This window comes from Palaemon carinicauda, chromosome 15, assembly GCF_036898095.1.
Source record: "Palaemon carinicauda isolate YSFRI2023 chromosome 15, ASM3689809v2, whole genome shotgun sequence".
Lineage (NCBI taxonomy): Eukaryota > Metazoa > Arthropoda > Malacostraca > Decapoda > Palaemonidae > Palaemon > Palaemon carinicauda.
In genome coordinates, this window is record NC_090739.1 from 29,400,692 (window position 1) to 29,425,570 (window position 24,879).

Sequence of the window (24,879 nt, forward strand, 5' to 3'; positions counted from 1 at the left end):
TTGGAAATGATGTGTCCTACCATGCAAGTGGCATTTTTAGATTTCTTTCAGAAGCAGGTCTTCTGAAAAATATTTAACTATTATGACATTCAATTTTTATGATTTTAATTGAATACTCTTTAATTTTTTATTTTGTTTCATTTTTTATTTTTGTATACATAAATTAAATGTTACCGGCGTCAATGACCTTAGATGTCAGGATGCCTGAAAACTTTAAATCATTCATTCATTCATCCACCTCCAGACCCATGGACTTGCCAAGGGATACAATCTCTTCGACGTCTTCCTCGGCGGCAACCACAGGTTCATTCTCGGGGCCAAAACCTTTGAAATCTCTGGGAGCAACAGCATCAAGCTAAAGCTTCTTCCAAGCTGAATTCAGGGTCCGACGAGTTACTCCCTCCCAAGCCTGATCTATGATCTTTAAGCAGTGCACGATTTTAAAGTGGCTCCTCCAAAATTCACGCTAAGTTAAGTTGGTGCTTTGCGTGACATTAAAGCACTGCTTAAATAAGTGTTTGGTGTACAGCTTCTAAAATTAGAGATGACTTGCTGGTCCATGGGCTGGAGGATAGGGGTGGTATTCGATGGAAGATACAACACTTTGATGAATTTGTATTCGTCGATGATATCCTCTTCGATTCCGGGGGGGTGGGGGGTGGGGGGGGGTTGAGCGGGTGCATTGTCCTAACAAAGCAAGCACTTCAAAGGCAAATTTCTCTCCTGAAGATACTTCTTGACAGCAGGGCCGAAAACTACGTTTACCCATTCCACAAAGATATGCCTAGTAACCCAAGCCTTAGAATTAGAACGCTATAGAACATGTAGCAGGTCTTTATTAATTCTATGTGTTTTAAATGCCCTAGGGTTTTCGGAATGGTAAACTTATAAAGGCTTAATTTTGCAGTCCCCGCTGGCGTTGGCACAAAACGCAAGAGTCAACCGATCCTTCATTGGCTTATGTCCAGGCATTTTCTTCTCTAAGGCGGTAATGTACGTTCGACTAGGTATCTTTTTCCAAAACAGACCAGTTTCATCACAGTTGAACACCTGCTGCTCTACGTAGCCTTCCTCCGCCATGATGCTTTTGAACTCTTTAACAAAGTCTTTAGCAGCCTTGGTGTCCGAACTCGAAGTTACTCCATGCCGAACAACTGAATGAATCTCAGTCCGTTTCCTAAATTTCTCGAACTAACCTCGAGACGCCTTGAATTCCTCCGTCGTAGGATCGGCTGAACTCTCCCCCGCGTCACCCCCAGAGCCCGCCACCTTCAAGTCACTGTAGATAGCGCTGGCCTTCTCACAAATGATCGTTTCAGTGATCGTATCGCCTACAATCTCCTTGTCCTTGATCCATATTAACAAAAGGCGTTCCATCTCTTCAAGGGTAGGGCTACGACGTTTGGAAATAATCGTGATCCCCTTCAAAGATTTCACTGCTTTAATGGCTGCCTTCTGTTTTATGATCGTCGAGATCGTAGACATATTCCGGCCATATTGTTTAGCCAAATCGCTAACACGTACACCTCGCTCATGCTTTTCTATTATTTCTTGCTTTAGTTCTAATGAAAGCATTGACTTCCTCCTTTTTTCACCACTACTACTACCTGAACCGAAACTAAGCTTTTTAGGACCCATGATTACGAAACACAAAATAACACGCGAAAAAGGAAGATAAAAAACACTGTTAATATCTGAGCGGATAGAGAACAACCACACGATGCGCACGAGATGAGAGGACTGATCAAGGTGACGCTCGATTGGCGTCCCTCTGATGTGCTGCCGTCTAGTGGCGTCAACAACAAACCACGGTTGACGCTTTCGAGAAAATTCCACGCGTACGCGTATTGTTTACTTCGTATGTTGGAGCAACACTTCGGGTGTCGAGACAGAAATTTGGTCGAATTTTACTTCGGATGTTGGAAAATTCGTATGTTAGGACATTCGTATGTAAAGGTTCCACTGTCCCCCTATAAATAGCTCTAGGTTTGTATACTAGGAAATATACAAATTGCCTACAAATTTGTTATTTGAATATACGTCTGAAAATTTTGTTTCTTACATAGCTATGATTTCTAGTCTTGGTATTTGTATCCCTACTGGTAAGAAATGTTAAAACAAAATATTAGTGGAAACAAAGAACAGACAAGAAAGAATTAAGCTTAGTGTATTTAAAAAATGAAAATGCTACAAATGACTGTTAATTAAGGTACATTGTTTTGTATTTAATAGACAAAACTGGACATTAGAAATTAAAATAGCCAATATCTGTACAAAAATACTGATCATTATATCTTGATATAACCATGATATTAGACATTTACAAGTCATTCACACAAAGTTAATGTCAAACTGAAATACTCAGTGTAGCTGCACATTTAAAAGGTTTACAGATGCTATACCATTAATCTTAATAAAATAAAACAGCAAATATAACAGACAACAAATTTATCCTTTCTTCCTGGCACAGCTTATAGTTTTATACAACCTCATTAGTTATATACGCCTTATTTCCATGAAATGAAGAAATATGTCTCACTGGACTTGTATTATCAAGATCCATCGGATTCCATATACAGTATGTATGCTCCATTCAACCTACTGGTGCAGTTTCTGTTTCTTCTTTATTTTCTCGAGATTTCTACAAGTCAACACAGGAACTTGTTTGCCATCGTGTAATAACTAAGGCTGCCCTAATTGTATATCCTTTGCTCCCAAACTAGTTTCTTCTCATCAGACAAAGTCCTAAGGCAAAAATATATGGTGCACTCATGCCCACAGCTATACAAGTAGCCATTATTAATACTAGAATGCCAGTTATCTCTTCCGTCGTATGTTTTAGGATTTCCTTTCAATGCTTGTCCCCCAAGTTTCTCAGGTTCCCAGAAAGATCTACAAAGAAGTTTATCTTTTCAACAACAACTAGTAGATTTTGGTCCTCGACATTCAGATGAAAGGAAGTTGGTCTTGAAGGGTTTTACTAAAGGGTAGGGGAAGAAGAGTTTTGGTGCCCCAGGGGAGGGGGTTAAGTGTTATCAGCGAAATTTTACACTGTGCTGTCTTTGCAATGTAGCTTTGACCCCTAGCTGCACCTATTTTTTACCTCGAGACATACTTCTATTCCTGATGTCTTTCTTCCATTTTGCTGTCCAAAATCTTTAAACTTTTAATTCATGGTGCAACTGTGGATATTTCCAATTTTGCCTCTATTGTCTTGTAACACATGGACAATGGAGGTCAGTCTTTGATCTCGGGCCTTCAACAAGTTTCTAAATCTGATGCCTTTCAAGATGGAAAAATGGTAAGAGACGTCCCTCAAAACTTTTGAAGTCTGTGTTTGGGCTTGTCTACTTCTGCCAGGCTTCCCACAGACTCTGCCCTTAGAAGCAGTTTGAGCTTATAATACTAGTACATCTTGGAATCCAACAGTTTGTACCTCAGCAACTAGAAGGGTATAGATTCTTGGAAAGGGAGCTAGCTAAGTATCTGTTGGCACTCATTGTATCTGTCACTCTCTGGTTTTCATATCAACAAGGATATTGGACTTGGGACACTACGTTACACTAGCTACTAATCTTTACACAGCATCCAATAATAAAAAAATGATTAGTAGGTCGTTTAATGTCAAAATTAAGAAGCTCTCTAAGGTCATTCAACAGTTCCAGAAGATTTCGTAAGCCAAGTCTGCAGCTCAATATTGGCATTTAGTGTTGCAAATTAGATATTGGTTTATCACAGCCAATTCTGGCTCATAATAGCACTGAATGTCCTTCCTTGCCTAAATGCCAGGCCTCAAGACCCAAATTCATAAATCAAATACTGTACTTCCATCTGGTTAGGTGGTGGTCATCCTAAACGACAAGAAATGGTACTAAAAGGAGGAATTGCTTTCACATCAACAGCCTAGAGTTACAGGGCATTTTCCTATGCCTCCCAGTAATCACATTGTCTTTAAAGAGGGCGGAAGGAACCGTCTGTGTCATATCCGGAAAACATCAGTTGCAGTGTAATCAAACATCAAGGATTATTTACTTAAATTCTTTGCCATGAAATCTTCACTTTGAGTAGAGAACAACTACATGGCAGTCATCCCCAGAGATTTTGGATCCTTCTATAAGAATGGTCTCTAGACGTCACGGTCTATCAGGCCTTGCAGAAAGTGGAACTCATGTCAATGGTCAACCTCATCACTAGAAGCCTGAATAATAAGTTCCCAGCCCTACTGCTTACGTTAACCCCAATACCCTATGAAAACAAGAATGAATTAAATGTTTAAGAGTTCGAGATGGTCTGTATGTTTGATTATATTCCCACTCCCCTATTTTGAGTTAATGCAGCCAGGCAAATAGAAAAGTGTAAGGATGATTAAGAAACCACCTACTGTATTTGGCTGCAAGGAATTGTTCAGACATTTTTACTATTGGGTTGGATTCTCATAGACTGTTACTGTTTGGAGAAAACTCTAAAGCATCCTCACTTCCTCAGGTTGTTAATTTGGCACTTATTGCAAAGCCTTTAATGAGCTTTTGAAAGAAGTGACCATGGATGATAGTACTCAAATGAACATATCTTAATTATCAGTCCCACCCCAATCTAAGGTTGCAAAAAAAAAAAAAAGTGAGGAGGAAACAGAGCTGGCGTTAGGTCAAATGGAGTATATGCTTTTGGGATCATCTGGATTTTGACTAATATGAGTCGAGTGAGATTAGGATTTCTACATCCTAAGTAAATAAGGCGTATGTGATTAATGGTTTGTATGATGCTTGTTTTGCATTATATAAACAATACTTTAACATTTACAGGAGTAGTTAGATACATTTAAACAACAATTCCTGAATTATACAGTAATAGTAGTAGTAGTTATGGAACAGTAACTCGTGCAGCCTTATGAATTTTTATGTCTAGCTTTACTTTTATTTGGTTTCACTAGAATATTAGGAAATAGATTTTGAACAAAGGATCATTGCAATTCTACCTCCATTAACAGTAATAGGTTCCTTGATCCAGCATTTATTAATAAATCTAAATTTTCATTTCCCATTATTGAAAACATTCACAAAAGATACACTACTTTTGAGCTTTAAAATGTAGTGCTGTGCCCGACTATGCAAGCATTTTGTTAAGGCATGTTAGCTGTGTAGTTTTAGTTTACACAGAAAGCAAGCAACCCATTTAAAGTTACAATATTAAAATTCTGAACAATATTATCTTCATTACACAATCATTTTTAATGTTCATCTACAAAGTATTCTTATTTCCAAGTTTGTAAATACTAAATAATTATTATTATATACTGTATTAGCCTTTTTCCGTCATAAATTTTGCAACAACTGATGACCATGCAACAAAAATATATGTGAAATTACTGTATACAATAAATTTATCAAAAGAGATTAATACTGTGCTGATAACTGCCTAAAACCAATAGCCATATTAGAGCTCTGCAAACAGCAGTTTTCACACAACCTCTCCCTATCTCTCAAAATGAAGTTTGAATTTACTTAGTTATGCCACTCTGTTACCTCTCAAGGGCATAAAGATTGAAAGACCACATTATAAAAGACTAACAATCAGGAATGTTCAACCTCTAGTCATGCTAGCAATGGTTTGAGTGAAAACCAGAATCAATACTCACCTGATGTTCATATTCCATTTATCTCTGAAAGCTTGGAATGTCGACATTACTCCTTGAAAAAAAAATTTGGTTGTCTTTCTTTACATTTCCTTATTCATCTAGTAAAGCAATGAGACCAGTGTCTAACAACAACATACTGCACATGTCTGATAGATACCAAGTCTCAAAGTCGAAATACTTCTTAATCCTCTTGATGCCATTTATCAATGGGGAGGAGGGTGGGCATGTATATGATCAGGTGAGTATAGAAATAAGAAATTTTATCTCTAAAATTCTGTTTATTTCGATGACCCTCCTTGATGACCATATTGGTGACTCCCACAGCTAACAGGTAGTGGGTATTCAGTGAAGGTAAGAGATATGGCATTTAATTAATATAATCAATTAAATAAAATCCAAGATTTATTTCATTTAAGCTTTTGGTTAATTTTAATCCCAGATGACATTTTATAAGACCTTCAAAAAGATTATTAAATTGCAACCCAAATGTGTAATAATACCAAAACAACCTCTTAAATTCACCATTCTGGCCGAACATATTCCACCAACTATTATGGGTCCTGAAGTCCTAAAAATGTGACACACAAACCAGAAATCCTAAAGATATGTTTAGTGAATGTAGATTTTAGACATCATTGACAAGTTACTAAGACTTCTTTCAAAAATATTTTATCAAAATCTTTAGATGAAACGAAGTTGAACCCCTCAATAACGAACTACTAATATGTGGGGGGGGGAGGGGAAGAGCTGTCCATTATCGCCAATAGTCCATTGCATCAAAAGTGTTAACCAAAGCATAAAATCGAGCAAAATCATACAAAATTTGAATATGCTACAGGTCTACTATATTTATACCCAAAATTCGGAGTAACATCAAAATGAGCAGCTGAGATTAACATTTTTTAATTTTTCAGCTTGATTGACATAATTAAGGCATTTTATTTAAAGGAAGCTCACAAAAACAAAGATCACTTCAAGCATGGGCCAAATTAAACTAAATAGTTATGTAAATAAATCAGTAACAATGTAAATACTGTATATATCCGCATATAAGTTGACATTTGGATTAGACAAGTTAAAAAGTTAAGGCAAATTTCAATTAATTTACTTCATATCTGTTGTGATAGACAACTGCTAAATTGTTATAGTAAACAATCAAGACATTTTAATTAATTTACCTCATTTGTAGTTTATCTGATAAATTACTAGTGAAAAATTAGGGCAAATTTTAATTAATTTACCTATCTGTGGTATAAGATAACTGCTAAATTATGAAATCATCTGTGTACAAGATAGGCTAGGTTTTGTTACGTAAAGATGTTATTAAAAATTGTTTTAATTACTGTATCCTTAGAAATCAAAAAGACATGAAAATACAGTAAAGCAGAAACCATTTTTCTCAAGCTTCATCACCAATCACAATGAGCAAATTAACATATTTACACATCCAGGGGATAACTTATGATACCAATAGCTTTTAGTTAACTGTATGAAAACTGTTAGTTATTATAAAATGGTTTGAATAAGTTTGGAAATTATATTACACTTTTTATTATTTGTGTGTGCATATCCTCGAGAGAGGTTGCTTGAAATCAGCCGAGTGTTTAAGTTTTCTCAGATGGACTCGCATAGAGAAGGTTGTTATTGATATAAATTATTCCTCAAATAAGCTATTTATTATGAAGATAAGCCAATAATAAATAAGGTATAAATGGCTTTATTACCTTTCTTTAATAAATGTACAGTAAATAAGTATAAATATCCCTGAACAATGTAGTACTTTCTACAGTGACCTTTGCCAACTGAATACTACTTTGATTATCTGGATTTAGTCAGTTGTATCCAAAATCCATTTTGAGTGTCCATTATTGCAAGGTTCTACTGTAGCTTTCATATTTTTTAATACTTTTTCATATCTTTCATTGGATTTCGATACAATCCTTTTTTGGCTTGGTGGTAAAATTGAATGAAATGCATTCTCTGACAGATGTCGTGTCTATAAGATCACAAAACACATTAGGCACATTACCCTTAGTGTCTGTGGAACTGTCTAAATAATATTAAATGTGTGTACCGGTCAGAGAAAATCACCTAAATAATCTACTACATCTAATTTCTGTAGAATAGTCCCAATAAAGTTTGACATCTTTTGAGAAGGATATCAAAATTGTTGTAAATCTTTATACCTTAAATCAATTTTAGCTCTGAGATCAGGCAAAAATTTCATTTTTTTTATTACTCAAGATTATATCTTTAAAAAAAAATGCTTGTAGTTCACCGACTGAAAAAAATGCTTCTAGTACTCTGACTTATTTGATGCTAAAGCCAACAGAAATAAATGTCACCGTGATATTAAGTAATTTTTTCATTTTTTTTTTTTATTATAGGTTTAAAGCACAAAATATTTTAATATCGTAACCTTATGTTCAAAATATAAAATATATAATGACTTCGGGAAGTCTTATTTTTATATTGGGATCTAAAAAAATCCACTAAAATGCCGTACCTGATATTAATAAATCTAACAGTATTGTTCAATCATAGAAATCGGCACCTATTTTATAAGTATGTGGAATCCTTTAATTTATTCTGTATTACCCCTAGAACTGTTGCAAATATTTCAAAGGAAAAATGTAAGAATTGCAATGAAATCAAGATAATCAGAATTGGTTTCCAACTTCCCAACAATTTGGGAATAAGATAATTTGTTGCAAAAACTCTTTCTATATACTGTATCTTAAATAATAAATGTTACTAAAATCTATGAAATCTTCTATTTTAAAAATTAGATCCTTTGTTGTACTTTCCTGTTGGTTCATCTGGTACGGTGCTTGAACTACTGGCTGATCCTTGCAGACTTGGTAGAGACTTCTGGATCACTAAGACAGACTTCTCAAGTTTTGTCAAGATCTGGGGATTGTGATAACTCTGGAGAAGTATGTCTTATCTCATAATCAGGTACCTGGAGACAAAGGTAGGTTCGTGCCTTGGGAAAGTTTTCCCATCGGAAGAGAGAATTTCTTTTCTTCTTCATGCTGCTTCCCCTTTCATCCAACAGCTATTTCTTCCAGCTTCACAATGGCAGATGTTGCTGGGATATCTAGCTTCAGTAGAACACCCAGTTCCCGTGGGGAAGCTCCGTACAAGAAACCTGCAAAGGGACTGGAAATATATCATGGTCCCAACATCAGGATAGATCCCAAGAGGTTGATCCAGGCAGGACCGCACTCCAGGAAGGATCTTCTCTGGTGGTTAAACCAGTTGAATGTCGGAAAAGTGTCCCTTGGCAGTAGCTCCCCCACAATTCAGGCTCTTCACAGATGTTTGCACTGAAGGGGGGGGGGGATTCCCCTTGGCCAGTGGTTAGTGTAGGAAAATTTGTCGAAACTAGAGCATTTGCATCACAAAAATTTTCTAGAAATGAAGACTGCAAAGTTAGTAGTACAGCATTTTCGCCATCCGCTTCAGGGGCACTCGGTGGTGCTGATGAGCGACACCACCACCATAGAGTCTTATATCTGCAAACAACGAGGCACAGTTACCCATCAGTAGAAACTCTTCAGTGGATGGAGGACGTGAACACTGTCTCTCAGCTGGCTTCATCCAAGGCAGAAGAAAAATCATTGTGGATCAGCTGAGCAGTAGGCCTCGAATCATTAGTAGATAATAGTCTTTGAGTCCTCAGATAGCGATAAAGGTAATGCCTGTGGGGTTCTCAGAGTATCAACCTTTCACCTCTCTCAACTAAAAGCTTCCCATGTACTGCTCTCCAGTCCTGAATCCTGTAGCAGCATTTAAAGACGCTTTTTAACTTCTATGGAGTGGGCTAGACGCCTACACTTTTCTCCCCTTCTGTCTTCTGAGAAGAGTTCTCAACAGGGTGAGGGAAACTAACTCTCCATAACCCTAATAACCCCAATGTGGCCACACAGTTGTTTTCAGATCTCCCGCAGCTACTAGTGGAGATCCCCAGGGAGTTTCCATACCTTCCACATCTGCTGAAGCAGCCTCGCACCATGATTTTCCACAACACACTATAATCCCTGCGGTTTCATGCATGAAGGTTTTCCAGCATCTCTTTAAGAAAGGTTTTTCTTGAAACTGCTTGAAGGATGTCCGGATATCTCCGAAAATCCTCAACTTCAGTCTACCGAGCCAAGTGGGCTATCTTCTGTGGTTGGTGCGGTGAGGAGAGTATCTCCTTCTTGAGGGAAGTAATATCCCAATCCCTGGAATCCTTGGCAACAAATTCTTGCATTAAGGCCCATGACATAGGTATTGTAGCCTCCACAGCCTTAATGAAAAACTTGTGTATCACAGGTTTGTAGAGCAGGGGTCTAGAAGAGACAGACCACTTTCACAGCCCATTACCTGAGGGAATGCAACTTACAAGACATGGACACCTTTACTGAAGGTCCTGTAGTAGTTGCTAAGCAGGTGGTTTAGCTTTTTGCAGATAGGGGTCTGAGGTTACGTTATAGTCTGGGATGAAAGTAGAGTGCCTGGCCTTCTTTTTCTTTCTAAATTCCATGTCTTAGGTACAGAATTGTAATTCTCGTCAGCTGAACTTGAGGTAAGCTCATTTTGCTTCAGCTACAGGATGTACCAAATGCCCATGAGTATTTTCCCCCCCATTTCTTACACAAGGAAATGTGATGAACTGAGCAAACCTATTACTTTTTTTGTAAGCAAATGCAATTTAGCTTTTTTAAGTTCAGCACAGTGAAGGTACAGCTCAAACCTCTCCTCCCCTCTACTGTGCAAGGCCATGATTACCATCAGCCATTTTCTTAGTTCACAAAGTGTAGGAACTCTGGCAGTCTTATCTATTGCTAAACGTGAGGCTCGTGGGTTGGTTTTCCAGCCAGTTGCAATGGGGACTTCCTCTCTTATAAGGATGAGTCTCCTATAGTGAAGAATGGGGGTTTGTATTTGTATAGGAACAAATGACAAATTATAAAAATAATTTATATTTTTCCTTAAACCAGAATTTGTTATTCAAACCTTCTTGCTATCGGCACCCCCGAAAAAAGTCCCACCTGCAATTCAATTGAGGTTAGTGTGAGCTGGAGCTGCTACCCTGAGGCCAACAAGGTAACTACCATGCTAGTTGTTTATACCTCTGTTAAAGATTTAACTGCTGTATTCCAGGCTTTGCTGTTTATTTTTCTCCAATAGTAAAGAACTCAGGTTTTTACAATTTGGAAAAATACACACTATTTTTAAAAATTTATCATCTTTATGCACAACAGTGCAGCAAATGCTTATAAATCTGGAGAAGACGGCTTAAAATCACCATAATTAGTATAAAAACATGATGTCTTGAGCAGAGGAGCAAACTTCATTATTGTTCCACGTCTACTTTTAGACTGAAACTATCCAACATGCGTAGCATGTTATTGTTGTTAGGTGCCAGTCTCAATTGCTTTACTAGATGCATTAGTAGGAAAGAAATTGAGATTTTTTTTAAGGAGTAATGTTAATATTCCAAGCTTCAGAGGCAAAAGCAATATGGAAGTCAGGGGAAGTTCATAGAAATAATTACCAAGGAGTTCGCCAACTTTAAAGCCTACAATAAAAAGTCTCCTCTACAGCTTATAATTTCATGTTGTCTGCTTTGAATGACCTACACTGTAACTTGCAAAACTATTTAAGAAACTAGTCATCAAATAAAGAGATCTTTCTAATTAAAATTATTTTACCTGAGTTCACATATTTGATAAATGGCAAGGAATGAAAGTGTACCAAAATAAGCACTTCATAATGAAATTACGAATAAAATGAAAATGGCTATGGAGAGCTGCACATCTAGTATAATGCTAGTAGTACTATACTGCACATTAAAACGCTTCCATTCATACCTATGATGACTATAACAAATAAAATTTCTCTTTTTCTCAAAAGCAATGTAGTAGTAGTACTACATTTCCACAGGTCACAGATTAACAGAGTACATTACCAGTATTATGGTACTGTATTATGCAATTGGAGTTTACAAAAGGACACTACATTACACAAATAAATTAACTGATGTACAACATCAAAAATACATACAACCAATAAATAAAATATTGTAGTCTTTGGAGTTAGAACTATTGGCACTGGCTTAGTCACTTTCATCATTATCGTTACTTCCTCTGTTTAGTGGACGTCTTGTATCATCATCAGATCCATATATCACATCTTCATCAGAGTCATTGACCATACTAAATGCTGGGTTGTCTTTCATAATGTGCGTTTCTGCAATGTGAATTATTATGAAGTGTTTTATTTCAAGAAAAAACAATAGGCTGCAGAGAAAATGAAGGCAAAATAAAGATAAAACATGCAACAATATGGAAATCCCAAAGGAACAGAAATTCAAAAGAAAAACTGTATGTAAATTTTGCACTTCCTGATACAGTACAGTATTAACATTTAATGGGGGAAATATGAAATAAATAAATACATTAATCTGAAATCTGTATGTAAATAACTATTGTTCATTAATTTACATTTGGGTAGTGTTTCTTCATGATGTATAAGTTTTGACTAGTTATCTAAGGGTTGGTACCACCTTCTCGAAGGAGGAAGTAGCAAGTGTGAGGGTTCTTTATTTATTTCACACTTATATTCAATTTAAATCTAAAATTGTCTTCTATTTTAAGGGGTGTGCTCATCGGATCTATTCCTTACTGCAGTTTGTATATTGCCTGTGGGGAAGGAGATGGTGTATTTATCTTGTGCACCTCATTATTAGTAAAATTACAGATTAACCAACCCAATGAGTCGATCTCTGCTCTTACAGAGCTGGCTCAACAAAATTAGTGGAATAAAATCAATTGGAAATTAAAGTTATAAAAAATTTAAATTAAAAATTCTATACGTAGTTGAAATTTTATTCAGAATTCTTACACTTGTTTAAAAACATTAAAAATCCTAAAAACAGATACTCCTAGTCTGACAAAATGTTTCATTATTTTCAAAGCAGTAATTTAAAAGCTTATCACATACCTTGCAAGGGCATTAAAAATCAATGGGATAAATTTGCATACCCAAAACATAGCCATAAAATTACTACATCAGCTCTTTTATCCCTACATATTGATGATTCCCATAGAGAAACAAAGGATTTGATTAGTTTCACCTTAATGAAGTTGATTCATTATCCCTGAGTTTATAATTTGTTCATGAAGTTCTTAACTGTGGTTACATAATACTCAACAGGGAGTTTTAATATGCTTAATAAATTTACTGTACTGCTGAATTAGCAGTTGCATCTGCACTTTCATTTCCAACAACTCTTAACCTAATCAGGAGTCCAGTATATTTCAATATTTACCCCTTGAGAATGAAATTTTTTGAGGAGCGCTCTAAATTTTTTTATACCAGGTGGTTCTTGCACGTGTAATCTTAGAATGGCACTTCTTGAATCAAAGTAAATAAATTTAAGGGTTAGAATATTTTCCACTGTTTTATCATAGTACTGTACAGTATCTAGTAAAGGGGCTGCTATTCAGCTGTAAATACTGATGCTTCTGTAGGTAACGAGAATTGAATTGTCCTGTCGAAGAATACTGCACCACAAATAACACCCATCACGGATTTAGCGCCATCTGCATATATTACATATTATAGACCTGACCAGTGAATACAGTATGGTCTATAGCATGTTGTTTATGGTTCAAATAACACCCATCACAGATTTAGCGCCATCTGCATATACTGTATTACATATTATAGACCTGACCAGTGAACACAGTATGGTCTATAGCATGTTGTTTATGGTTACCTGTAGTATAATTATATTTCTTCGATAAATAAACATGGTAGCATACAGTATTCTAATTTTTTATTTTTTTTTTCATATTCCAGGATGGAGGGAAAAAGAGGTGGCTGGTTATGGCGCATCGTGATATTTCTGGGTTGTAACAGCTTGTTAGCTCTAATCGGAACTGAATGTTCACAATTGTTAATGAATAACGTCAAATCCAAAATGCTGCGTAGAAACACAAATGGTGAAGTTTTAACAGTTGAGGAAGCCTGGTTATATTTATGGATAACTAGGTCACTTACCAATTTTCACTATGAAATGCTTGATAGAACATTGGTTTGCGACAGTGGAATATCTCAATTGAGTTATCTAATAACTAGCTTATAAGCTGCTTTGAGTAAACAACAGACCAGGCAAGGAAAGTAAGAGTACTGTAGTAATGGTCTTACATTGCCTCAGCCTAGACAGATTCTATTTTTTTACTGTTTGTGACAGTGAAACATCTCAATTGGGTTATCTAACAGCTTATAAGCCTCATTGTGAGTAGACAAGAGTCAAGGCAAGGAAAGTATGAGTACTATAGTAAATGTCTTGAATTGCCTCAGCCCAGACAAGTTCTATTTTGTTACTAAAGTATGTTATTCTTTTAAATGAAAATTGTTTAAATAATGGTAGTGTTATTGTAGTGTTATTTTTTTATTATTTACATGACTTATGCTGGTATATGAAAGCAGAGGTATTTAAGAACACTATTATGTTCTTTTCACACAATTGTATTAAGATTATTACCTTTCCGTGTTTCAGTCGTCAGCAGTGTCGTCATGAAATGAAGTGGATGTTAGACAAATTATTTTCATTCCTACCTATGTTAACAATGTAAGCCAAGTGAACTGCATGACTACAAACTATCATACCTGTCGTCAGATGCCAGTGGATGGCAGAGAACTCATCACAGACAGTTTCGATGTAGTGATATAGTGACTTCTAGATCCATTTAACAGCAGAGAACACATTGCTAGACACTGTCAAGATGCTGATTATTTCGTCAGGCAAATGGAATGGACTTGCTTCTTTACTCAATGATAGGAATATGTTGCAATGATGAAGGCCACTTCACAGGAGAAGGTTATCCAACTCTAGAATGCTATGGAGATGGCTTATGCTAAGACCTGACCAGATCAACAGTCACAAACCTTGCAGAGGTAATAAAAATGATATTTGTTCCGTAACTGACATACAAACCACGCTATTTAATAGGGGTTATTACTTTCGGCGTAGCTGAAATGACGAGCCATTAAAATTTTAACAAGGGTTTACTACCCCACTGCTAGTTATCAGGGGGTAGGGAGGTAGCCTGCTACCCCCCCCCCCCCCCCACACACACACACCTGTGCTTGAGCTCACTTTACTTTTGGCTCGGAGCGAGAACGGTTGTTCCTTTCTCTCTCCTCGGCTATTTTGGACTGCCATTAATTTTTGTCTTTTTACTTACTTTTTCTTATACTTGTAATATATATATATATATATATATATATATATATATATATATATATATATATATATATATATATATATATATATATATATATATAAACATTCTTTATGTTTATGTATATATTTATGTATAGAAATGTAGTAAGTTTTCTTTTCAGTGTCCCTCTTAATGAGAGAATGCCTTGATGAAGTCAAGTCATTGAGCTTCAGCACGGCATTTCACTCCCGTGCTGAAACTTGGTGACGGGTAAGAGGACTCTCGAACTTGGGGAAATTACTCCCCCAGTTCGAATCTAAAATTCTCTCTTTATCTTTTTCTTCCTCTTTATATTGCTTCAACCTTCTCCTAATATTATAAACTTTCTTTCATGATGCTGTCCCAACCCTATGAGTAAAATTTTCCATATGTACTGTATATGTTTTTTTTTTACATAAATATGTATGTTTATTATCTTTTTTTTTCTCTCTCTCTTTATGGAATGCATGTTTCTACATCTGTTATTGCCACTTGGGCGGATGTTTCTACATCCGGTATTGCTGCCTGCTTTGATGAATGGGAAAGGGGTCACGGTTGGGAGGTGTTTGTGTTCAAAGCTATATGTGAGAGTATTGGATGATCTCAGCCATCCCGAAGATGGTTTGGACCTTTTTGGCGGAACTATTCTCAAGTGTTGGGTCTTCGGAATCCAGGGGGATCCAATGCTTGGGGTAGGACTCTCGGCTTTTGGCCGGAAGCCTGTCATTACAGATATGGGGAGGATGATTCCATAGTTTCTTGGTCTCAGTCCTAACAGGCGGGTTCAGCTTACACCTGTGCCTCTATATCTGTTTTGATGCTATCCTTCGGGTAGGGTATGGAGTGGACCATCTGGGAAGTATACTCTCACTGTGCCGGTAGTGGAGAGTGCAAATTTCCTTCCCAACATGTGATGCCTTAATGTTCTCAAGCAGGTAAATCAAACTATTAAAAAAATCACTCTTCTCTTTTCTTTATTCTGATGGATTCTTGTGACAATGACCCCACCTCCCCTGGATATGCTGACTCGCCCCCGGCACTGTTGACGACCTCTGGCAATTCATTTAAAGAAAACTCCATTGACGACGTAGGAACTAAAAAGGACTGTTCTTTAAACATTTGGAAAAAGGGTAATTTGGGCAACACAGGAAAACTGAATGTCCTGCACGTTACCCAAATCCCTTTAGAAGCTAATTATGATGTGCTACATAAAATATTTGAGTGTTATGGATCAATAAAAGAAATTAGAATGAAACTTCAAGATGATAATTGGGAATCTTGGTTATCATTTAATTGTCATGAGGAAGCATTTAATGCAAGCCGTAATATTGTTGATATTAAAGTAGGTAGTATGAGTGTTAAGGGTGCTCTGTGTGATGGGGCACCTAAGATCTGGATGTCTACAGACCAGCAGACTGGGCTGATAAAGATATAGAGGCAGATATGCCATCCCAAAGAAAGCCAAAACCACCAATGTGGCTTCTTGCTCAATCTGTAGGAGGTACGGAAAATTATTTCAAGATCTGCAAATTTCTTCAGAGGAAGGTAGGTACGATCGCACCCGGAGATATATCTCGATTCGGGAAGAAAAGTTACTTGATAAAGGCCAAGTCATACACACAGTCTGTTATACTGTCCAATTTGAAGACAGTAAATGATGATATAAAATTGGACATCAACCCCATCTAAACTTTAGCTATGGAAGGGGAGTGGTTTTTAATAGGGATCTGTATGAATTTACTGAAGAGGAGATATTGGCTATGTGTCCTCTATCAGTGTGGAAAGTACATAAAGTACCTGGAACATCAATGATTGTTCTTACTTTCCAGGATGCGGATGTACCTTTCCAAATAGACATAGAAAACGAAAGGATCAGAGTTCAACCTTTTAAGCAGAAGCCACTGCAATGTTATAATTGCTTTAAATTTGGACATCCTTCCAAAGTTTGCAATAATGAAAAAATTTGTAATACTTGCTCCAATATTTACCATGGGGATTGTACACTTGAGGCAAGGTGCTTAAACTGCAACTCTAATCATAAATCTAATGATAGGAGCTGCCAGTTTTATAAGTTAGAAGAGGTTGCCCTCAATAAATCAATTATTGAACATTTAAGCGTGGGGCATGCCAAGAGATTATTAAATAAATCTAATACTTATGCAAAGACATTAAAAACAGGAGAAAAAGTTCCTTGTGAATCATCTCACCCACCTACTACTGTAGGTAGTTCTCGAAAAAGGAATTCACCATCTATTGATAAAGTGCTGCATGAGACAAGAACATCTCCTCCTAAAGATTTATCATAGAGTATCAACAAAAAGACATTGCCCACCACTATCAAACCTTTGTCCCCCATTACAAAGGATAGTACTAACCTCTCCCAGGCCATATCCTTGCCTGATTTAATGGAGATTCCACCTGACAACAAGTTATCAGGTGTACCTGTAGTGGGGAAGGTACAAAAACCTGGTAACTCACAACCTATTAATCGTAAAAGAGAGAGACCTCCATCTCTCTCACCCCCTTCCATAAGAAATACTAGAATTATGACATCAAATAAATATGATGTTTTGTCTGTTGATGTTGGCGATCAACCAGAAGACAATTTAAATAAATCAGAAATTCAAGTTGAGGTCCACCATCCCCCTCAACAAATATATAAAAAAGATACAAAGAAAAACACCAACGTAAAACCCAACATAACAAGACCATCTCGGAAGAAACCTACAGTTAATAACGTTAGATTAAAAACTGCTAATGGGAAGACCTCATCCAAGATGTCTTCCCGAAATAATCCATAGTTTTCTCCTCAATTTTGCAATGGAACTGTCAGGGTTTAAGGGCGAAATTTGAAGAACTTAAGCTCCTAATTCATGAACATTCCCCCATAATTGTATGTCTACAGGAAAGTATGCTTGATGCTAACACTCCTAGTCCTCGAGAGTATGTTAGCTATAGAACACCATATAATCATCAAGCAGGGAGCCATGGTGGAAGTCTCATGTATGTTCGTCGAGATGTTCCCCAAATACCTATGTCTATATGTACAACACTGCAGGCAGTGGCTGTACAAATTGATATAGGAAGAAAATATACAATATGCTCTCTCTACTTGCCTCCAAATGATAATATTTTATATGATGATTTAGCAGAGGTCATTCAACAACTCCCTCAACCATTTCTCTTACTGGGAGATATGAATGGTAGACATCCTTTATGGGGTGATATTTTAGCAAACACAAGGGGCAATATTATCGCATCAATTGTGGAGAATGAGGATGCGGGACTCCTTAATACAGGAGAGCTCACACACTTCCATGTTCAGACAGGTACCTTGTCATGCATTGACCTATCAGTTGCAAGCTCCAACTGCCTTCTTGATTTTGATTGGAGGACATTAGATGATTGGCATACTAGTGATCATGCACCAATCATTATAAACACCAACAAGGGTCCGCCTTTGCAAAGATCGCCACGTTGGAATCTAGACAAGGCAGACTGGGTTAAATTTTCTGAGCTAAGTGAAATCGAAGGGAGAGCAGAACAGCTTGAAAGTATTGATGATGCCATAGACCTACTGGATGGAACTCTTCATACAGCAGGAGTCAATTCAATTCCCAAAACAACAGGGTTATTCAAACGACGACCAGTCTCGTGGTGGTCTTCAGAGCTAACTGCACTCCACAGAGCCACAAGAAGATCTCTAACACGATTGCGTAGACGCAGAACTGATGAGAATTTAATTATGTACAAGAAATGTAGAGCACAGTTCCGTCGTGCCATGAAAGAAGCAAGGTGCCAGTCATGGATGTCTTTTGTTTCCTCCATTAACAGTAGAACACCACCATCTTCTGTGTGGAGGAAAGTAAAAAAGATAGCTGGCAAATTCACCCCCAACCCACCACCAGTGTTGAGGGTGAATGGCCAGTATGTAACTGAAGCAAATGAAGTTAGCAATGCCCTGGCTAATCATTTTTTAAATGGATCCAGCAAGTGTGAAGGAGCCCCTGGTCACCAGTATAGGAGCACTGAAGAAAAGAAAATTTTAAATTTTGCAACAAGAAGGGAAGAGTCGTATAATTCTCCTTTCACTGAAAGAGAATTTGATTCCGCACTTGCTCATTGCAATGATACAGCCACTGGACCCGATGGAATTCCATATGCAATGATTAAACATGTACATTTTAATACAAAGCTATTTATTTTAAGCATTATTAATAGAATATGGCAGGATCATAGTTACCCAAGTGTTTGGGAACTAGCCATTATTTTAGCCTTTTTAAAACCCGGTAAAGACAAGTTTTTAGCAGCAAACTATCGTCTTATTGCATTGACATCTTGTTTATGTAAAATCATGGAGAAGATGGTCAATGCAAGGCTGATGTGGTACCTTGAAAAGAAAGGTATTTTATCATCGATTCAATGTGGATTCCGAAAAATGCACTCAACGACTGATGTGTTGATACGACTTGAGTCTTCTATTTGTGAAGCCTTTGCTTCCAAACAGCACCATGTTACAGTATTTTTTGACCTTGAAAAGGCATATGATACCACATGGAGATATGGTATACTTAAAACCATTCATGAAATCGGATTGAGAGGAGAGCTGCCACTATTTATTCAGGCATTTCTTTCACGTAGAGTTTTTCAAGTGAGAGTTGGGGATACTCTATCAGAGAGTAAGTGCCAGGAAGAAGGAGTTCCTCAGGGTAGTGTGCTGAGTGTAACCCTTTTTGCACTAGCAATTAATGGGATATCCTCAGCCATTCCCCAGGATGTTCTCTCAACATTATTTGTGGATGATCTCTCAATATCATTTGCTGGCACTAGAATGGCAATGGTTGAGAGAAAAATCCAACTCGCTATTGATAAAATTATCCAGTGGGCTGACATGAATGGATTTAGGTTCTCGACAAGTAAAACTACCATTGTCCATTTTTGTCGTATCCGGGGAGTACATCCAGACCCGGATATATACATTAAAGGTCAACGGATACCATGTGCAAGAGAAGCTAAATTTTTAGGTTTGATATTTGATTGTAGGCTTACATGGGTTTCTCACTTAAAAGCATTAAAAGCTAAATGTGTTGAAGCTCTGAATATCTTAAAAGTATTGTCCCATACATCATGGGGGGCAGACCGCAATACTATTTTAAAATCATACAAGGCCTTGATTTTTTCCAAAATTAGTTATGGTTGTGAAATATATTCTTCAGCCACCCCAAGCCGGTTAAAAATATTAGACTCGATATATCATGCAGGTATTAGATTGTCTACTGGAGCTTTTAAAACCTCGCCTATCCCAAGTCTCCTTGTTGATGCTGGAGAGTTACCTCTAAACCTTTACCGAATGTCTTCCATTATTCGGTATTGGTTTAGATTGCAAAGACTCCCTAACTCTCTAGCCTTTCAGACTGTAAGCCTTGTAAGACACGCATCATACTTTGAGTTGCACCCAAAATCTCCTCAACCTTATGGCTTTTGGGTGAAACGATTATTAAATACTTTGAGTTGCACCCAAAATCTCCTCAACCTTATGGCTTTTGGGTGAAACGATTATTAAATAGTCTGAATATAATTAGAAATAAGGTACTTCCATTCAAGGTATCATCAACGCCTCCATGGAAGTTACCAGAGATATCTTTTTGTAAATATTTTATTGGAGATAAGAAGAATATGTCTGACCTAGAAGCCAGGTGTCTTTTTAATGAACATGTTGAAGAACATAGAGGATAAACTTTATCTATACTGATGGCTCCAAATCTGATGCTGGCGTTGGATTTGGAGTACATAATAATGGTTTTAATTGTAGAAGTGCACTTCCTCTGACCGCTTCCATATTTACTGCCGAACTGTATGGCATATTAACCGCTATTGAGAAAATAGCGTTGGAGAAGGAGGGTAATTTTACAATTTTTAGTGATGCAAGGAGTGTCCTTCAAGCTATAGAAGTTTTTAAATCTAATAACCCTCTAGTTTTAAAGATTTTAGAATGGCTTTTTATTATTGGACGGAGAGGTATACAGTGAACCCTCGTTTATCGCGGTAGATAGGTTCCAGACCCGACCGCGATAGGTGAAAATCCGCGAAGTAGTGACACCATATTTACCTATTTATTATTTATTTAACATGTATATTCAGACTTTTAAAACCTTCCCTTGTACGTAGTACTGTTAACAAACTACCCTTTAATGTACAGAACACTTAATGCATGTACTACAGTACCCTAAACTAAAACAGGCACAAATATTAAAGGCGATTTTATATCATGCGTTTCCTAAACACGCACTAAAGCACGATAAAAAATGGCAACCAATGTTTTGTTTACGTTTATCCCTGATCATAATGAAGAAACAAACGCATTTACACATCTGTGTGTAGTTTAGTTTTTGCATCGATTATATTGATTATTCAGTACAGTATGTTGATTTTGTTATTACCACTGTTGTACTTAATTTTTCTTAGGACTTCCAAATGAAATGGTTTTCTTTATGACGCCGCCTGAAACGACGGCGTCATAAAGTACGCTCAGCAAACAAACGAAGGCATTTAACGCACATGATGAAAGTGATAAATAATGATATTACAGTAAAAGCTTTTATAAAATATGTTATTACAAATATTATTTACCGTATCTATATAAAATCATACATACGTAGCAAAGCAGGAAAACAATTTACGAGAGAGAGAGAGAGAGAGAGAGAGAGAGAGAGAGAGAGAGAGAGAGAGAGAGAGAGAGAGAGAGAGAGAGAGAGTTGTTTTACATACGTAAATGTAAATTTTAAACAAAAAAATAAATAGCCCCATTTCATATAAAATAGATTACAAATATTTTACTTTTATCATATTACAGTAGTCTGTTTAATACTGTAAAGTTCATTACAGTATGTTGTTATAGTCGTGGCGATGAAATTCTCACGAAACAAAAACACGCCATTTGATTACAACACACACACACACACACACACACACACACACTCTCTCTCTCTCTCTCTCTCTCTCTCTCTCTCTCTCTCTCTCTCTCTCTCTCTCTCTCTCTCTCTCTCTCTCTCTTCGTGTTATACAATACTTACATTTAGATGAAGAAACTAAAATTAGTTTTCTTAGAGTCAATTAAATACGAAACGAAAAAATTATGCCGAGTCTACATCCATTTCAATCATAGCTAAAAATAAGGCATCCGATTTCATCAGCAAACCACTATTTTTTGGGAAACTATCATTTTATTCTAGAAAATTGCTACTCTTTAAATAGTTAATTACACATTAAGAAAGCGTGTACTTTTGTTTTTAAATTTCGGGTGTGTTTTAAAAATCGAGTATTGTTGACTTCTTTTTGTTTTACTTTTGGCTGTGATTAGATCAGCTGACAACTAGCTGTCGCTCGAGAGTGTACGAATACACTAACAAAGTATCGTTTATACCATTTCTTAACTTATTCAAACCGTCTACAGTATACAGTTGATATTTTATAAGCACCAATGTGTTATAACCTATCAAATTATTTTGTTTATTACATTTAAACCCCCCTCTATCTCTCTCTCTCTCTCTGTGGGCTACTTTTCACTACCTCCCATTCCTTACCTCTCTCTATCTCTCTAACAAATGATATCTTTGTTGCTCCTCAAAGTTTCATTAATATTGAAAATCAATCATGATTCAATTTTCCTTACTTTCTCCAATCCCGCACCATCGGTCACATCGCGGTATTTTCGAAATTTCCGGAAAATCCGCGATATATGTATATACTGTACACGGGGTTATGAAAAAAATCCGCGAAGTGGTGAATCCGCGATGGTCGAACCGCGAAGTAGCGAGGGCTCACTGTAACAGTTCAATTTTGTTGGGTTCCAGCACATGTAGGTGTGTCTGGGAATGAGAAGGCAGATTCACTGGCTAAGAAGGCTGCATCCGAGTTGCTGCCAAGAAGGTATCCCATTCCCGGTAATGATTTCTTACCTGACATCAAGAAATTGGTTTGCAATAAATGGCAACAGCAAGGGGATAGCCTAGATGGGAATAAAATGCGAGAGGTAACAAATGACATATCTCCTTGGAGGTATAATATGATGCCCCGAAAATGGGAGACGTCTGTTTGTCGTCTCCGTATTGGTCACACTCGGTTGACACACGAGTTTCTGCTGAAGGGCCAACACCAACCGTATTGTGACGACTGTTTAGTACCTCTAACAGTAAGGCATTTGTTGACCGAATGCCCCAATTATAACAACTTGAGGAATAGATATTTGTTTGAGGCTCGAGGTGAGGGTGGCAGGTTCATCCTTGCCAAGATTCTTGGAAATGATGTGTCCTACCATGCAAGTGGCATTTTTAGATTTATTTCAGAAGCAGGTCTTCTGAAAAATATTTAACTTTTATGACATTCAACTTTTATGATTTTAATTGAATACTCTTTTATTTTTTTATTTTTTTTTTTTTATTTTTGTATACATAAATTAAATGTTACCGGTGTCAATGACCTCAGATGTCAGGATGCCTGAAAACTTTAAATCAATCAATCAATCTTTTCAGTGTTTGTGCTCTGTGTGTGATGTACGACAACGCTTTCTGGTCCTTCGGTCTTCCCGTCGGCATATATCCGTTAACTCGGCCGCCGCAGGGGAATCGTCATCGCCTGGACCCTCTTCATTCATCAATTATATTCGCTTTTCCTACGGGAAACTTGGATTCTAAGCAAAGGGAATGTGGCCTATTTTTAGATTGACTACGGTCTCTCTCTACTCGAGGTCGTTCACCTTTACTACAACTACGTACTATTATGGTAGCTCCTTTCCCGTCGCGGGTTAGGTTGCTATTCCGTTTGTTTGTCTCAATTATTTTTAGTGAAATCTAATTGTGTTTTAACTTTTCAGCTTTCTCCGTGGGGAACACTTCCCTTCGGGGGTTCAGTGATTCTCACTATTATATTCTTAGATGATTTAGATAATTATAATTCTGTTTTTATTACAGTTACTCCGCCCCCCCCCTTCTCCCGTGGATGTCATCTGGGGAAGGTGGCCGCATACTTAATTCTTATTTTATGTTATTCCCTCGGGATTCCTCTTCGGAGTTCCTCCCTAGGGAATTTCTGTTAAAATAATTAAGTAATTTTATTTTCCCAGTTAACTATGCAGTTTTAATTCGTTCGACTAAAGAGTGCCAACAAAGCAGAGCTGTCCTGTTCATGCCTGGGGATTCTGCTGTCGCTGACGTCCCTCAGAGGATGTCGTCATGGGCGTTATCCCTTCTCTTAGAAGTACTCCCGTGACAACATGCCAGCACTTCAGATCATCTTAGAACACTATGGAGGTTCGCCTCCAGGGATTGGACAACTTCCCTTCAGAGGGAGAACTTCCCATACCTTAATAACTTCATCGCCTTCGACTACTGTTGCTGCCCTTCGGCCAGACTTTTCTCCCCCCCCTTGCTGAGTTTCTCTTCATTCAGGGGTGGAGCACAGTCTTGGCAAGTTTCTTCTAAGAAGTGTTCCCGTCTCTTGTTCGCGAGAGACCACTCATAGAGACTCCTCTTTGGAGGATCGCTACTGATAAGGTCAGCTTGCTGATCCAACGGCCCTAAGGGGCATCATCACAAGTGTCTTCAAGTCTCTTCTACGAAGTGCCACCTCTCGTTCGCGAGAGACCACTCATAGAGACTCCTCTTCGGAGGATCTCTACTGATAAGGTCAGCTTGCTGATCCAACGGCCTTAAGGGGCGTCATCACAAGTGTCTTCAAGTCTCTTCTGCGAAGTGCCACCTCTCTCGTTCACGAGAGAGACCACTCATAGAGACTCCTCTTCGGAGGATCGCTACTGATCAAGATCAGCTTGCTGATCCAACGGCCCTAAAGGGCGTCCTCACAAGTGTCTTCAAGTCTCTTCTACGAAGGGCACCTCTCTCGTTCGTGGGAGAGGTCTCTCATAGAGTTTCTGCCTCGGAGGATCAAGCAGAACTTCCAGTGACCTCTACCTTGTGCTGCAAC

At 37.5% G+C, this 24,879-nt stretch overlaps 1 protein-coding gene across 3 annotated transcripts in view; it reads right to left on the reverse strand.

Annotated features, from left to right (window-relative positions):
* Positions 1-2,152: 2,152 nt before the first annotated feature.
* The window catches only part of LOC137654537 (transmembrane protein 181), a 198,601-nt gene continuing 175,874 nt past the window's right edge, over positions 2,153-24,879 (reverse strand). For all 3 annotated transcript variants that reach the window (XM_068388251.1, XM_068388252.1, XM_068388253.1), the window contains exon 12: positions 2,153-11,875. In XM_068388251.1, coding sequence (XP_068244352.1) covers positions 11,742-11,875 — 134 coding nt within the window. In that variant the 3' untranslated portion in view covers positions 2,153-11,741. The remainder of the gene's footprint in view (positions 11,876-24,879) is intronic.